This window comes from Diceros bicornis, chromosome 16 (genome assembly GCF_020826845.1).
Source record: "Diceros bicornis minor isolate mBicDic1 chromosome 16, mDicBic1.mat.cur, whole genome shotgun sequence".
In the NCBI taxonomy this organism is placed as follows: Eukaryota; Metazoa; Chordata; class Mammalia; order Perissodactyla; family Rhinocerotidae; genus Diceros; species Diceros bicornis.
In genome coordinates this window covers 39891698-39906752 of record NC_080755.1, presented here as the reverse complement: position 1 = coordinate 39906752, position 15055 = coordinate 39891698, and the positions used below count along the sequence as shown (strand labels likewise).

The 15055-nt window shown below is 41.5% G+C and overlaps 1 protein-coding gene across 5 annotated transcripts in view; it reads right to left on the bottom strand.

Annotated features, from left to right (window-relative positions):
* The window catches only part of KATNAL2 (katanin catalytic subunit A1 like 2), a 77956-nt gene that overhangs the window by 17215 nt on the left and 45686 nt on the right, over nt 1–15055 (bottom strand). For all 5 annotated transcript variants that reach the window (XM_058557057.1, XM_058557058.1, XM_058557059.1 and 2 more), the window contains exons 7-13: nt 13292–13390; nt 13008–13085; nt 10022–10120; nt 7620–7683; nt 7305–7423; nt 2636–2727; nt 363–473 (exon numbers count right to left, since the gene is read on the bottom strand). In XM_058557057.1, coding sequence (XP_058413040.1) covers nt 363–473; nt 2636–2727; nt 7305–7423; nt 7620–7683; nt 10022–10120; nt 13008–13085; nt 13292–13390 — 662 coding nt within the window. The remainder of the gene's footprint in view (nt 1–362; nt 474–2635; nt 2728–7304; nt 7424–7619; nt 7684–10021; nt 10121–13007; nt 13086–13291; nt 13391–15055) is intronic.

Genomic DNA, 15055 nt, shown 5'->3' with positions numbered 1-15055 from the left:
CTTAAAAAATTTTAATTTTAATACTGTTAAAATCCAACCTTCTTTGAGTCCTGGAGATTTTAGCATTTTATAGTTCTCTGCCAAAGCCCTGCTTAAACATAGTAAATAATTTGTCTTTAAACTCAAAATGTGCATTTTAAATATTGTCAGTAGTAGTCCTGGCCTACGTTCCTCCTATTAAGGCAAATTCTTTCACGGTACAGATAGCAAAGAACAAAGACTTAAACAAGAAAGCCTTCAGATTAACTCTCCGGGCTCGAACCAAACAACAGGGCTTTGCCTAAAGTGGTCGATATAATATCTTCATCTGCACTCAGTGGCTCATGAAAATGTATTCAAAATGTGCTCTCTAGATCTCTTACCATGGCAGGTTGGAAGCTGCTAAGACAAACACGAGGTCTTCTGAGCGAGCCAGCCCATCCATCTGCACCAGTAACTCTGTCTTCATCCGGAGACTTCCTTCATGCTCTCCCCTAGAGAGAGGAGGAGGTGAGATTCTCCCCAGGGCAGAGCCTTCACTTCCATGACAGGAGTGGCACTCACAGCAGTGACTCAGTGACTGTACAACAGGGTCCCTTCTGACAGTGAATCCCTTCTCCGCCTCATTCTCAGGAGCCACTCATAGTAGAGTTGGAGCAAACAAGCAATTTGGTACTATTTTCACATAGAAAGGAATAGAGAGGAAGTAAACGAATATAATAGTGATACTGGAAAGAAAACCAAAGGTTGGCAGCAAACTAGAAAATAACTGAAGGCTGGACAGTGCCGCTGGTAGATTAAATGCAGTATTATTCACCCTTAAAAATGGCATAATTGAGGATAATCCTTTTCATTTCTCTAGCAGGCGTGAAACTACTTGTATACACACTATTACTTTTAGTATAATTTATGGATATAAACTGTCCAAGAAGAGAGATGAAGTACCACACTGAATCTGTTTCATTCTCTTCTAATAAGAGGCAAGATAATGACGTGGACAGTATGCTTTCCTTGCACAGCAGATTGGGGGCAGTTTTCTGTACAAATTCATCCTCCAGCCCCTGCCACCCCCCACTGCCAAAGACGCTCCCACCAAGAAAGGGCTCACCACGGGGCCTGAACAAGCCAAACTGGCTCTAAATACTGACCACATTCAGCAGGCTCGGCTTCCTCTTCACTTCTATAAATCGAGTTACAAGGACAAAAAATGCCTTTCTTGGACAACATGACATTCAACTTCCCATTTCTGCATGTATGCAGCCCAAATTAGGTCTGTGTTTTTTAGGAACTCTGCCCCTGACTATCTAACTACCTTTTCCTAAGAGAGAAGACACTCTCACAGTACAGTTATATATTTATTTAGCATTTGCCCCTAATTATTATTCTTTTAACAGAATATGACCCAAGAAGTCTTCCGAGCACCTGCCTTTATACTCTGACCCTTTGAAGATTCTAGTTTTAGAGTTTAAGTTCCAGACAAGGGAGCTGACAGGCAGTGGAAAACCTGGAGCACACTCGAGCATAGGAGATGAAGAGTTTCCAAATTAGCCCAATCAAAGCAGTGGGGAACCCTGGGGCTGGAGATGGGCAAAGCAAATGTCAGAACGTGTGCACAGGTCACTACGGTAAGGCAGGCAAGGCAGGCCGGGTCTTTGCAGAGGTGGTCTGGTGGGTTCCCAGCCAAGTGCCTGTGCAGCTGTCTGCCCCCCTCAGGCCCCGCAGAGAGGCAGAGTGCCCCAGCCTGGGGCTGACTAGCACTCGTTAAGCCATAAAAAGCGTCCCATTTCAATCAATGGCATGAATCCCATGCATCCTGGGTACAACTTGATGGTTGTTTTTCCCTGCTGGGAAAATGGTTTTCAATAAGTAAAATTTCATAAATTAATTCCTAGTTATACTTCCAACAAGCTAATCATTTGCTTTTCATTACTATTAGTTCTGCCTTGATGAGAGACCATTAGAGGCCATTAATAAACGCAGCTGTGTTGAGATTTCCCAGAGTCCCATTTTTTCAAGACAAGGGTACCAAGTTCAGCAAAAAGTTTCAAAGAAAAATAGCTCTATTGAAGACAGAAAGCCCTTCTTAAAACACACACACACACAGAAGGCTTATTACAGTCTGAGATGTGTTCTTTCCTGCTGGGGACATTATCGGACACTTAATCTTTAGGGGTAACATAAGTGACATATTAAAAATCGGACAGGCTGAGCCACAACCTGATGTCACAGAGAAGCGGTGGCTTCCCTGACCTCACACATTTTGTCAAGGACTTCCTCTTGGGACTTGGCCCTTTGCACCCCCATTCCCCACACGCAGCCCCTCTGGCTCCAGAGGAGGCGGTCACAGGTGGCTATTTTGAGCCAGCAGGACCATTATGGCAGCCTGGGATCGTGGGGCTGGGTGATCTTCAGGCCTGAAAACCACTCTGTGGGGAAAGCGGGGAGGGAGGATGACAGTTCCTCCGGTTACAAAAACTACTTAAATCAGCTATTCAGTTAACAGGATCTAATTTAAAGACCTTTCCGTGTGTCTGCAGAAAATTTGTGGGCTTATTAATAGGCTCATTCTGCTGGTAAATGTCGATGGGCTTCCGACCATCAAACACACTTACAAGAGGGGAGAAGTGATGACATAAAAAAAAACCCTGTCTGTTACCCAGGAGCCGTGCCTCTCTGACTCATCACTGACTCCAGCTCGTCCAGGAAGATGGTGGAGGGGGCGTGATAGCGGGCAAGTTCGAATAACACCTGGGTGGGAGAAAAGCAACCACATGTTCAAATTCATATGCTTAAGTTCAAGTTCTCAGATGCTCCCAGAGATTAAAAGCTTAGGATGGCTGTAATATTAAGCATTTATGCTGCACTTTGTTATTTCACAATAACTTTATAATCATTACAATTATTTCTCCCTAGCACCACCCATGGGGTTGGATGGTCCAATTGTTTCCATTTATCACTTGATAAAATTAGAGCTAGAGAGAGTAAGTGGCTAGCTCAAGGTTACTAATCATAAGCCGGAGAGCTTAAGATAAAACTCAGTTTCCAAGATTTCAGTGGGTTAGTTAAACACTGAGACTCCCTGCCAATAACATGTTCCATCTGGACACAAAATCCTTGGCATGTGTAAAATCATTTGACAATTTTCCCTTAACCTTAGAGACAATGGCAGAGTTATTCTCAGAAGGAAGAATTGTAGGGAAAGGAGTTCCAGTCACGAGTAACAAGACCGAAGAATTTTGCCCCTCTCTGCTCCCCAAATTACTCCATGGGGTCCCCCTACCTCCCCAACACTGCTGTTTAATAGGCTCAGGTACTTAAAGGCAATCTCTGATCGAATAAAACATTCCATTCCAGAATAAAATATTATAGACTGAACAAGAACAGGAAAGCAACCAGCAAAAGAACAGACATAAAAAATAAAATAAAGAGCTCTAAAGGGAGATGTGGTCGTGATGAAAAGAGTATAAAAAACAGAAATCTTTGTTTTAACCCTGAAACAGATCTCTTGAGCACCATATACAGTTCTTCACTGGTTGATGGGAGAAAGCAGGAGAGATTTAGAAAAGGATAGAGGTTCTTTAATAGGCATAGGGGATTTATTCTCCGTGTCACTTAGCGCTAGCAGGGCATCACAGAACAAATAAGAGGGGAAGGGCTCAGGAAAGGCCAGACTGTGGTTTCCATGAGTAGCAGCAGGTTGTTGCTTATACGCCTCCCTGTCACTAAGTGGGAAGTCCACCTTCACCACTGCTCGTGTGTGTGGTGCATCCACGCTCACGCTCAAGTATTTCCCTTTACAGGATCCTATTTCATTCGGCTAAGACAATTGGCTCAGCCTAATGAACTGAGACAACAGTGTCAATGCTGAGACACTCATCACAAATGCCTTTTAGACACAATAGAGATCACCTCATTAGAAGCAAGTAACTTGTTTTCCTTGTCACAAAAAGAAAAGGCCAAATATACCTGATATTAAGGATGATTACAACAGCAGCAATCTACCCAATGAAAAATGGAATGTGAGAACTCTTCATTAGAACCACACACTTTTTTAAGGAGCTCCCTAAGGTACAGAGAGACCAAGGGGCAGAAGAAGACTAAACATCCAGTTGGAAGAAGAACCACATCAGGAGCCTATGTCTCCATGTAGACCACGCCACTGCTCTTTCCACTGCCAGAGAATATATAGAATCCTGGGTAAGTGCTCTGGAAGCATTAGTCTAAAATTTTCAAAAGTACTTGGAGGAAGTTAAATCATACAGTTGGGGTGGGGTGGGTGTTGAAAGGTGTAAGCACCAACAGGTGTGTGCATTTGCTAAAGAGACCACTCAACTATTCAATAGCATCAACTCCTAAGAGGCAAGAACATTAGGATGGGAGGGAGGAATATAACCCAAGAGTTCCCTATAAATAACTCTTTAATTGGAACAGGAAGAGAAACAAATGGAAAGCTTCTCTGATTTAGGGGAAGGTCCTGAAGGGTTTTCTTTTATCTGAAAGCTTCCCAGTAAGGAGCTTCATAGCCTGACCAAGATTTTCCAGGTGAGGATCTTACCAAGAGCTTAGAAAATAAAGAGAAAATAAAGTAATTTCTGAAAGAATAGAAGAGGAGATCCTTCAAGGTTAGCAGAGGCTGTTTTCCTCTTGAATTATTTTTGTAAACGTCCAAAATAAAAATGCATTTCACAGAAAAAAAGAAATATAAGTATCTTCTAAACCTGTAAAAAGATGCTCAAGTTCAATCAGAATTAAAGAAATGCATATTTGAGCACTGACATATTACTTTCACTATCAGATTGGCAAAGATTTTGAGGTTGGGGTACTATACAGCGTTGGCCAGGGTGTGGGGAAGCAAACACACACACCATTGAAGAGGTGTAAGGTGGTGCAACCTTGTTGGCAGCCAATTTGGCAATCAGTGATATTCATTCCCTCTGACCCAGCAAGTCTACTTCAAAGAAATTGCCCTACAGTAATATTATGCCAAGACATGCGTATGGTAAGACTGTTCACTGTAGCTTTGTTCATAATAGCAAGACACTGGAAACGACCTAAATGTCCATTAAGAAAATACTGATTAAATATGTTTTGGGACACACCCATGCAATGAAATGTTATGCAGACATATTAAAAAAACATGCCCTGTCTATCTATAATTGTGTGGAACAATATCCAAGTTATATTGTGAAGTGTGAAAAAACACAAGGTACAGAAGGGTATGTGTTGTATGTTCCTACTTGTGTTTAAAAAGAAAGGGAGATACAGATTCAGTTGTTAATATTAATGTTTTTGTTGTTAGGGCCCGCAGTGGATTCTGACTCCTAGTGACTCTGTGTAGAGCAGACGGGAGGCCTGCCAGGTCTTTTTGAGCCATCGTCTCATCTTTCCAGCGCTATACCAGACAATGCCCCCCTGCTATTCATAGGGTTTTCTAGGCCAGTTTTTCAGTATTACGTGGCCAGGTCCTTCTTCCTAGTCTGTCTTAGTCAGAACAGAAGTCAGAAACTCCTCTGAAAGCTGGGTGACCTTGCTGGTAGTTGAAATACCAGTGGTATAGCTTTCAGCATCACAGCAACCACCACAGTGTGACAACCAATAGACAGGAAACGAACCCAGGCCAGCAGTGAGAGCACCGAATCTTAACCACTAGAGCACCAGGGCTGGCTAGTGTTAACGTAGATATAGATAAATGTTCTGGAAGGCTGCACCAGCAACTGTAGTAGTTGCCTCTGGGGAGAGGGATCAGGGGTCTATATACCCTTTGTACTATTTTTTTTTCAAAAAGACTAGTTACTTTTTAAATATACATTAAAGGAAGGGGAGAGATTGGGGGAGGAATCATTTCCTCACTCTTAGAATTCTAACAAAATAATACTGAAGCAGAGGAAAACTTCAGTTCAATAAAAGGCTCACCCAGAATGAAGAGTTCTTGTTAAATGACTTTTCTGGTTATTCAACATTAAACAAGAAGTCCATTGAGTTTCAATGTTTGTTAAGAATATTCATAAAATGTCTAAATTTGTTCTTCTGTGTAAGTCCTGTCCAAGGAATATAATATAATCTTTAAGCACCTTGCAGTATCTTGTCTTGTGTTCATAGTTCTAAACATCACTTGTCATGATAGGATATGACCATAAAATGATTCTGGGGGCATCCTGTAAAAGTTTTATTGTTTTTAGCACACAGAAACGGAATGTTAAAAAAAAAAAAAAGACTTCAGGCTGATAAGGATTCTAGTTAGTTGGATATGGATTTCAGCTTATTAAAATCCAGCTAACTAGAATCACACGGAACCCACAAATTTAGGAGCAGCTAAATTCAAGCCCTATCTTTGGACCTGGCACTGAGTAAGACTCAAGGTGAAGAACAAAGAAATAGAAGATGTCAACATAAATTTCCACGAATTGCAATCTTGAAGGGGTGATAAGAATTTATAAAAACATCCACATTTGAAACAACTTGAGAACAACATCAAAGTAGTAAGTCATAGTTTATTTTAGATAAATCAATCCTTTAAAAATATTCTATTATGCCTTCCAAATAAGCCATAATATTTTGAAAATGAGTCATCCAAGGGAATGTATTTTAAGCATAATATTTTTGAGTAATTTCTTTTCAGAAACTATATAGTATTTACATTCACTGATTACTTATCAGTCATTCCACAGAGTGTGATAGTTTAACAGGATTTCTAAGAAGGACTCCCTATCTTACATTGAGGCATAGATCATAAACAGGTGTTCTCATTAGGTGACTGGAAGATATAGTAAATTTTATAATATAAAATATACCATAGACTATGAATGAGATATTGTAAAGCTGGAAACAATCTCTTAAGGAAAGAAAAAAAAAAGCCCTACAGGCCGTGGGCAATCTGGAGGAAAGTTGCTCAGAGCCCTGAAAGAATAATGAAGTTTTAGTTTCTAGATTCTTCCTTACAGTATCTAGTTATAGGGACTAGGATATAGCAGTAGTCTCTCAATAAATATTAACTGAATATACTGCACATGCTTAATAATAAATGCTTCTTGAATGAAGGAAAAAATAGGCCACTACAGAGACAATTTTTTTTCCAGTTTCCATTCCTAAGTTGAATGAATCAAAAAAGGGTCAAAATCCCAAAGGAAGGGAGCTCATGTTTTGCTGATGGGGCATGATTAGTATCCACCTACAATAGTCAATCCATCTCCTGGGCTTTTGGTAATCAAGATCCAGGATGAATTCTAACATATAAATCACTTAAAAACAATTAAGCTCTAACATCATTTTCTACCACTGTATTCTGCTGGAACTTATTCTTAAAAATCCAAATCAAGAATTCCTACCCGAACAAGTTTTTCTGAATCCCCTCTCCATTTGCTGACAATGGTAGATGCAGAAATATTGAAGAAGGTTGTTTTGCATTCCGTGGCCACAGCTTTGGCCAGTAAAGTCTTTCCTGTACCTAGAGACACAGGTGGATAAATGTAAGCAGCACTTGAATTCCATTCCTCTGCGTACAGACAGAAGTCAGTCTCACAAGTGAAAAAGGAGGTGGCAACTCAGCTCTCATTGCCCCCGTCCAGAAGTGAGGACAGAGCGGGCAGCTCATCCTCTGCATGCACGCTTAATACCAAGACCAAACCGAAAGATTGGTTTACCTGGAGGGCCGTAGAGCAGCAGTCCTTTCCAGGGGGAGAGAATTCCTGTAAACAGCTGTGGGTACTATGGGAACAAGCAACAACGATGAGGTTTGGTGTCAGTATGTCAGCCTGCACACCCTTAGCACAGGCCAGCCAGTGAAGCTAGGGTGAAACAGCACAACTCTAAGAGTCAGGTCTTCCTCTTTTAAAGGCCAGCTGCTTCTATATATATCTTATTTACCCCAGTTTTACTGTCACACTTGGTAGGAATGTATGGCTTGATTTTTGTGGCTTTTTAAAAGAGCAATTTTTTAAGGAAAAGAAAGGCATATGTAAGTAGTTTTCCTCTCCATTACAGTAGTTATTTCTTACATGCGTGACATTATTTCTCCCAGACTTCTATATGCAGAGCATTTGGCAATTGAATGTTGTAAAACAGGTACGAACTTTAAGAGAAACACTGGAACCAACAAATGAAAGTGTATGCGAATAAAGCGCAAAGCTATGGGGAAGCCTGGTTTAGAAGCTGGGAACATTCAGTTCCCATTGTGAGACTCTGACTCCAACAGGACATACGTGGACTTCAATGAGTCTCTCCCATTAGGTCAAATTCAAACAATCTGGAGAGTGGGTAGGGTTGGTAGAGAACAAGGGAGAAGGAAAAATAATAGTAAAATTGTAACTAGCTATTAGTTTCTTGCTGATGTTAATGTCAAAAATCTCGATGCCATCACATACGGGACTTATAATACCATGGAGATAACACATCCAGAGAGTTTCAGTGAGATGTTCTATCCTTTCTAGAAGTCTTGAACTATAGAGCCGCTCAAAGGAAGTGGTGAATAAACTTCTGCTAATTCTGAACACCAGTATATTTCTTACCCCCATGTCTGAACACAGTAAGAAAGAGGCGAAAAGGCAATTCAAATTTATTGATTTTGTCTCATTAGAATAGCAGCACCCAAAAATCAGGGGCTGCGTGGGCTCAGTGGTAAGAATAAGTAGGCTATTCAACAAAATAAACTTGTAATCCTGACTGAGGGAGATTACAGAAAATGGCCACAAATTATTTGCAGCTCCTTTCACCAAGTGGCAGAGTATATTTCTTCACCACTTGAATCTGGGCTTGGCCTTGTGACTTCAGCCAATGGGACATTAGCAATATAAGAGACTTGAAAATACAAGACTAGCAAATATAAGGAATACAAGAAGAGACATGGGGGCCCAGCCCGGTGGCGGAGTGGTTAAGTTCGTGCCTTCCACTTCGGCAGTCTGGGGTTCTCCAGTTTGGATCCTGGGCACAGACCTACTCACTGCTCATCAAGTCATGCTGAGGCGGCGTCCCACAAAGTAGAGCTACAACTCTACCACTATGATACACAACTATGTACTGGGGCTTTGGGGAGAAAAAAGAAAAAAAGAAGAAGATTGGCAACAGATGTTAGCGCAAGGCCAATCTTCCTCAAAAAAAAAAAAAAGAAGAAGAAGAAGAGACGTGGGAAATGCTCATGGATTGGGACCTGCCCTTTCTTGGTTCTGTCTGAGAACTCTCTGTCACCATGTGAATAAGACTCAGCTTGCACACTGGAGGATGAGAGGCACATGGAGAGAGACCTCAGCTGTCCTGTTTATCCCAGTGTTCCCAGTCTCTCCATCTTTTCAAATCACGTGGCTGATGCCCCAGACACGTGAGTGAGCCCAGCCAATATCAAGTGGAAAAAGAGACGAGGTAGCCCAGCTGAGCCCAGCCCAAACTGCCTATCCACAGAATTGCAAACAAATAAATGATTGTTTTAAGGCGCTAAGTTTTGGGGTGGTCTGTTATACAGCAAAAGCTATGTGATACACTGACCTTCTCATCATCACATTTGTAAACCAAACACGGAGAGTCTTGTTTTTCTATTTTTATTTCTGTTTAGGGAGCCACTCTGCACAAAACTTGTCAGGAACAAGCAATGAGCACAACATACTGGCTCTGTTGTCCAGTGCCCTGGAAGGGGCTGTCTAGCCTTTACAACCAGCCAAAAGCAAAGCCCCAGTTGATGGGGCTACTGAGGAAACAAAGTAAAAAGCCCTCTCCTATGGGAGGTATTTCTAGTGTAATAAGTATATTTTTAGAGAGGCAGGCTTATTTGAACCAATCTATAGTAACTGACAAATCATATATACAACAGAGTCTAGATCTTAAATTATCACTTAGAGCAGACACCTGCCTTGAACCAATATGTAGCATGATTTCAAACTGCCTAGGATGGATTGGCCTTGGTACTCCACTGTTGACAAAGTACTGTGACACAGATAAAAAGTTAACTTGTGGACAGAAAATCATCCTGTCCTTCTCTTCCTGATGGATACATGACATACGGCTTGTCCAATAGATAAAGAACAGAAATAAGCCCCAAGAGGCTTCCCATCCTTACCCTTATAGGATACACAACAGCTTCTTTGACTAACTGCTTGGCTGCATCGAGTCCAATAATGTCATTCCACTTTATGTTTGGATTATGGAGATAAATGTCCTGCAATGCACATTTGATCATTTTGTTAAAACTAATGTTTTCCTCCACAGCTGTAATAAACACAGGAGCCGCAGAATATTTGACTTACAATAGGACATAAAGTGCTGGTGATAAAACTTTTCCTATTAGATATATGTATATATACACATTGTAATTTTGGGCTAGTTCAGTAAAGGGATGCCATGAAAATATTCAGTGATTTTTCCCTGAAGAAGATATTGATGATATAATATCGTACTTTTAGGGGGAAAAAAAAATCTCCTAACAATGGACTGTACCTGTCTTCAGTCAATAGCAGATCATACTGATTTACGACCGTAATCAAAGAAGCTACAGAATATGCCTTCAAATTACATTAGCTTTTACTGTGAAACATGGTTCCTAGCTGGTGCCTGGCCTCTCTCTTGCTCCTTGGTCTCACAAACACTTTCTTAATTTGATGCATAAAAGAGATAATGCTCCTCTGAAACCAATTTCTCTTTTTCCCTAGTGATCGCTCCCTACTTCCATCAGGAACAATTGCTTCTACAAAATTCAAGGAAGCCAAGAACCAAGCAAAAGTGCAGTTTTCCTGTCTCATAGTAGAGCCCTGTAGCAACCATCCAGGATAATCAATTAAGGTAGCTTTTACTGATAACTAATTTACCATTTCCAAATTTCAATTTCACAAGACGCCTCAGAACAGTCACTCAGGGGCCTTTCTCAGTAGGAGTTGTTTTGGGCAAACTGAATATCTAGAGTGCTACATCAAAAAAAAAAAAAAGAAAGAAAGAAAAAGAAAGCCTCCTTTCCAAAGTCATTCTGAGTGACTAGAGAACAATCTGGAAAATATTTGTATATTTATTTAATTTTTAAATAAGTAATACATGCACATGGTACAAAATTATAAAAATATATTTTTAAAATGCTGGTGAGATGTTATGCTCCCACTCCTGCCCCCATCCTCCCAGTTCCCTCCAGCACAGGTAATGACTTTAGAGAAACTATTTATACAAGTGATTTTGGCTGTGCATAATATGCATGGTCCATTCCTGGATGGGACAACAGAAAGGACTCAGCCTTCCAAAATCTTGGGAGAACCCACCCTCTGGATGGATGGATCTGCATGCTGGCCCACCAGCCACTCACATTCTTATTACCACACTTTCTTAGGGAAAGCTTTGCACACCATGGGGATTCTTCTACCTTGGAATTCAAAGCATCCACAGATAATAGCAGGATTTCTTGCCCTCTTCTAGAGTTGACATTGAGTTCCACATGGGAGTGTTTAATTTCCCAATAGATAGTTCCTCCTTATATCAATCAAAATTTATCAATCAGAACACAACAGGACTGCCTCATAAGGTGGTGAGCTCTCCATCACTGTAAGCATTCAAGCAGAGGTTGCATGACTACATCCCATGGTACTGTAGAAAGGATTCCAGATGTAATCATTTCAGGCCACTTCTACTCTACAACTCTATCATCACTAGTCATGTTATCCTTCTGCAAAAACAGTAATGAGACTATTGATTTTTGTGGGTATAAAAAATATTTTTCTCTGCTCTCTTATGCATCCCAATGACCACAGCCTGGCTCAGTCTCTCAGCGTCTCTCACTGGTAATAACTCCAGAGCTGTTCTGCCTATCTCCATTTCTTAGATTCTCATCCACCCACACTGTCATTACAACAAGCTGTCTAAAAGTACATTTGATCATCCCATTCTCCTGACGGACACCTCTCAAAGATTCCCCATCTCCTACAGGCTGGTTCCCAGCCCTGGGTCCTGTTCACAGCACCCTTGCTCTGTAACCCTGGCCTCTCTCTCCAGCCCCATTTCCCACCACTCCTCGTATCTTACTGGGCTCACCAGAAACCCTGCACAAGCTACACAATTTCACAGGTATGTACATTTGCCCAGAACACCTCCACCCTCCCTCTTCTACTCTTTTTCATGTGGCTATTTCCAGTGAATCTTCTTCCCTCACACTTTCCCTACCTTTTGGTACAAAATATCCCTTCTTGACGCTCTCACAGTGCACCTTGCCCATGGGACGAGAAACTCTTGTGGGCAGGGACTGTGTCTGATTCGTTCCCCTTTGTGTCTGCAGCCCCAGCACATGCTTACACATAGTATGTGAGCAGTAAACAGCTGCTGAACTGAGCAGAGAGGCTGGCGAACCCTTACTTACCTCAGAGTAGCTGTGCGTTTTTTGGATCATTTTAAACATCTTTCTGAGCCTGCCTAGGTTTTGGTCTTTCATTAAATATGAGATCACTGGATATCAGAAAAGTAGCCCAGGAATCTATTGTATTCACAAGGAACTTGCCCAAAGTCACACAGCTAGAAAGAGGAGGATCTAGAAATCAAATCCAGGTCAACCAATTCCAGAGCCTGGGTCGTTAACCATTAGACTCACTGCCTTTAGATCCTGGGAGTTGAGCTTGAAAAATCAGTAGTCTGGATGGTGAGATCTTTCCTACTAATCTTGTTTTTCATGGAAATTTCCAATTACGAGACCATCAACTTCCGACATCTCTATTTCTAGCCTTTGACTGTTTAAACAAGATGCAGATGCTCCTTCCTTCTCTAAAAGCCTTGCTCTCCTTGACTCTTGGCTCTGCTCTAAAACCTTTCACCTGTCCCTTCCTTTCTAAGGCTTTTTCTCTTTTGGTTTTCTTGGCCTCTATAGTGAGCTGGTGGGCTTTTTATATTGTAATTTTATGATTCTATAATTTATTTATCATGCATTATTGTGCCTCTAAACAATATGAGTGCCTTTGCAAGTGGGGGCACTTTATAAATAAATGATCATATTTATTGTTATTAATAAAAGAAGCAGCCCGCAATGCTCCAGGAGCCCCAATCCGCCTCCGTAAATTTGTGAATTGAATATCAGATCTTACCCGGCTCACCACGGCTGCCAATTCTCGCATCTCACTGTTCATGCCAATAAATGCACTCAGAGGTTTCAGCAGTCGTTCCTGACGATGGGAACAGAAAGCCTCACATTACAATATTGCTTCATAATTTAGGGAGAAAAACAGGCACAGGTCTGGGTGACACAGTGGTGGCAGGGTGCTATGACCTTCGACTTGATCTCAAGATTTCTCTGGACTCAAAACTATACTTCTAAAGTCATCTAGATTTTGGCAGTTTGCAAGATGAATGTCACATCTTAGCCACTTACCGAAGGGTCTGGGTTACAGTCAAAGCTGTTCAAGCCGAGTTCGCTGGTTGTTCCTTTGATAGCATCTGTGAGCAGCCCTCGGAAGTCAACGATTTGGCCCTGAAAGGGAGTAATGGTTATTTACGCCATTAAAACATGAAGGAAGACTATCCTTAATCGCTCAGCTTCATTAAATCAAGACACATTTATGTACCTTGGTATGTAGGGCAAACTTAAAGCGAAGCTTTATAAAGAATCTGCGCTAAGAGTAAACAAGATGATTTCCTCAAGTGGGAGCATCTAAAAAATACAAGTTGTAAATAAATTCTTCAGAATGAAGTTGATTTGAGTAAAAATTCACAGGCATTTTCAGTTCCTGACACATACCCTCTGCTTCCTTATAGGTCTACCTCCCCTATATTGTCTCATCCTTTTAAAACACTCCACACGCAGGAAGAACTCACTGGCACAAGAGTAACCATGGTTCCTATTTACTGACTATCACGTACATTCGCCGCTCAGTAGAGAGCCTGGCACAAAACAAGTGGGCAAAGTTCTTTGCAAGGATTATTTCAATCCTTATAACACCTCTACTGGTTGGGACTAGCATTGTGGTTTCATAGATATGGAAGTAAGGCCAGAGAATTTAAGCGATCTGCCCAGGGCCACACAGCTAAGCGATTTAAGGCTAGGATTCAAACCCAGATTTCTGTCTCCCATACTCCTTCCAGTGCCACCTTGTCTCCCCTAGAGGCAGAAGGAAAAAGCAAGAATTGGTGCAAAAACAGGTAACATAATAGTAGCCTAGTTTACCATTTTATTGCGTGTTTACTACGTTAGGCGCTGTACTAAGTACAAAGGCTCTCCATCTGTTATGATGTTTAAAGTGCGTGCTATGATTATTTCCATTTTACAGAGGAGAGAAATCAGGATTTGAGAGATTAAATAATTTGCCCAAGACTACACAACTGGAAAGGCCTGAGCCTGGGTTTGAATCGAGTCAGGAGGACTCTAAAGCCGGTAGCTTTAGAAACAACACACCTCCTAAATTTGCAGGGGGACTTGGGAACCCTGAAGCTAGGTGCCCTAACATGGCAATGACAGAGCCATTGTGGAGATGGGCCCCTGGCTGTACATCCTCATTCAGCTGATGAACATTTGAAGTGCTAGGGGGAAAACCATCCACATTTTACCCTGAGGACAATTCTACTGGAAAGAGAATTTACAGTGAGACTCTTCCAAAGGTTAAGTGCTGGGTTAAAGAGTCCCTTCCTTATGACCTGATCAGAAACATCCATTCATATCAATGGGAGACTTTCATGAGAAAAACTAATGCCACAAATTGCTAGGCACAAAAGTGACTGAAAACACGGTGAAAGCAGTGGAGGTGAACAGGGAAATAATTCTGCAGGGGAGGCAGTGATTCGAATGGTATCATCTCCAGCAATTACCCATATAAATGAGGCTCTTAAGGGGGTCAGTTCAAGCCAATGCAGCAGCTCCCCTTGATTTCCAGGGAGATGCTCCCAGTTCCCCTCCAAACACAAACACCCAGAGTTTAGTTTGCCTGAGAAGAGATGGCCAGCGGTAAGTCAGCAGTCCTATAGTTTGAGAACTTGATCGAAGAAAGAAAGAAGACTCTTAAAGAAGTGCCACCATGGAGGTAACAGTCAAGAGAATGTGGTATTGATGCTGCTGTTCATTTCCAAATGACGTTTTTTAACCTACCCTTTGCCTACATCCACCCAATCTGGTCTTTTCTGTTTGAGAAACTATTATTTACAA